The sequence below is a fragment of the Pteropus vampyrus genome, unplaced genomic scaffold, assembly GCF_000151845.1.
Source record: "Pteropus vampyrus isolate Shadow unplaced genomic scaffold, Pvam_2.0 Scaffold641, whole genome shotgun sequence".
NCBI classification, from domain to species: Eukaryota; Metazoa; Chordata; class Mammalia; order Chiroptera; family Pteropodidae; genus Pteropus; species Pteropus vampyrus.
In genome coordinates, this window is record NW_011889422.1 from 52,758 (window position 1) to 55,132 (window position 2,375).

At 58.1% G+C, this 2,375-nt stretch overlaps 1 protein-coding gene across 1 annotated transcript in view; it reads right to left on the reverse strand.

Annotated features, from left to right (window-relative positions):
• WDR25 (WD repeat domain 25) overlaps positions 1-2,375 on the reverse strand; it is a gene marked incomplete at its 5' end in the record, with an annotated part of 54,006 nt that overhangs the window by 4,151 nt on the left and 47,480 nt on the right. Inside the window, one exon of the mRNA XM_011385010.2 lies at positions 968-1,138. Within this exon, the coding sequence (XP_011383312.1) occupies positions 968-1,138 (171 nt within the window). The remainder of the gene's footprint in view (positions 1-967; positions 1,139-2,375) is intronic.

The window sequence follows — 2,375 nt, forward strand, 5'->3', positions numbered from 1 at the left end:
TAGATGATAGATAGATGATTGATAGATAGGTGATAGATAGATAGATGATAGATGATAGATAGATAGACAGATAGATAGATGGATAGATAGATAGATGTGTGTGTGTGTGTGTGTGTTTAAATTCAGAGTGGGAGCACCGAAGAGATTAGCCATGGCTTATTTGAAATCTTAAAGGATGGTGGTGATGTCAGCGATGATGGTGTGATAATTAAATGGTGGTTATGAAGGTGGTGGTGGTTGAAGGTGATGATGGTGGTACTGATGATGGTGGTCGTGGTGGTGACGGTGGTGGTGATCGTGGTGATGGTGAGGATGTTAGGTAGTGCATTTATGGAGCACGCTCTGTGCCTGGTACTGTGCTAGCCCCTTCATAAGCATTTTCTCTTTTAATTCTCAAAACCACACTACGAGGCGAGTAATATTCTCATCCTCGATTTTCTAAGAGAAAAATGTAAATCAAAGACACCAAATAATGGGCCAAGGCCCCAGCTTGCACGTGGTAAATCCAGGGCTGTCATGACAGTGGTCTGACTCCAGCGTCCCTGCCTGCACTCCCAGGTCACAGCCCCTACCACAGCCACCGGCAGGGACAGGGTGGACACCTGTGGGCTGGCTGGGGCAGTGGAGGGGGGTAAGGATGTCTCGGACTGCTCGGCCACCTTCCTGTCCATCCGGACTGGGCTGCCCTCCATGCCCTTACCGCATGGCGGGGCTGCGCTGGGCAGGGACGGGCGAGGGGCGGACAGGGAGTCGCTGTGGTCTGGAAGCCTGGGAAGGGGTCTCCGGGCAGGCCTGGACCTGAACCTGCCTTCCCCCACCCTAGAGATTTCAGGCAGCCAATCTGCCTCCGAAGATCCTATCGCTGAACCACCTCCCACAGGGGAGGAGCTGGGACCCCGGACAGCCTGGGGCTATGCGGACTGTCCTGTGGCTGAGACTCAAAGTGATGGCGAGCGGGAATTCTCACGTGGAAAATCTGGTTGGAGATCTTGGCGGCACTGCGGAAATCCCAGGCGATTATGGTGCGATCGGCGGAGTCCCGGCTCGAGGCGTCTGTGCTGCTCAGAAACTCGGAGCCTTCCTGGAGGAAGAGGACGTCCAGGGTCTGCTGCACGGTCGCCTTGTAGCTTCTCACCGCCTGCAAGAGCAGACACGCGTCCTGCTGGCGGCCCCCGGAGCACAGGGCAGCACCCGCGGGGAGGGCAGGGGTCGGCCACCAGGGGCCCAGAGGGCAGGGCTTAGTGAGAGGAGTGCTGAAGGAAGGGACCGAGCCCAGCCGAGGGCACCTAAGGGACAACACTGGCGCCCATCGATCTGGAGCCACACTTGCGAGCGGGTCCTGCTTCAGAAGACGGGATGTGATGCAAGCTCACAAAGCCCCAGCCTACTGCCCCCGGAGCAGTAGCTGTACCACTGGGAGTGAGTGTCCTTGGAGACCACAAAGCCAGAACCACGGTGGGCAGGTCAGGTTTGAAGGCATTTTTATTTCTTGGCATCATGGCCAACACTCCAAAGCCTCCTGCCTCATAAACTGCCATGATCGCGGGTCCCGCGTCGTCACACTGTCTGCAGAGCGTTTTCTCACGCCCACCTTCCGCTCTAAGACGGCTGGCCTGGCGGTGGCAGCTACCAGGACGGGGTCCCCAGGACCAGGACTAACCAGCACCTCCACTTAACAAACTCACGGCGGGCCGATGGTACCGAGCAACAGGCCAGGGCACGGTGCCTCGGGCCGGCTGCGGGCCTGGCCGGTAGACCCGCTCCCCGGGCGCCACCATGTGGCCAGAGCATAAAGGCAGCTCAGCACCCCGGCCAGAAGTGAGCCATCTTGACACATTTTGTAAAAAACTGGAGTTCACGACCTTTCAAATGTTGCGGACTTTCATTCACTATCACCCTCTTCAAGTGTACATATGTCAAACTCACATTAAATGTGGCACCCCATACATGCACTGAGATGGGGGCAGGGTTGGAGACCCATTCTCCAGATGAGGAACACTGAGGCTCAGGGAGAGGCAGGGATTTGCTCAAGGTCACATGGCCAGGATGGGTGGAGCCTGTCTAAGCCGCAGCTGCTTCCCTGGAGCCCGCATCCCAGTCTCCTGCTGGCCAGTCCCGCCTCAGTGACTGCTGGGACAGATTCTTGGCAGATGGTGGGCAACAAGTAACTGCTCTTCTCCGAGCCTCTTCAGAGGCAGCCCCCGGCTGGCACAATTTCAGGGTGGGCCTCCAGAACCTGGAGGAGTGGTCGGGGCAGAGAGAGAGGGCAGCCCTGCAGGCCTCTGAGCACAGGACAGGGAGACAGGCTGCCCCTTGCTGGCCGGCCCATGTGGCTCCTCTGCGGGCAGTGCCCGCTGCCGGCCTCCCTCCCTCTC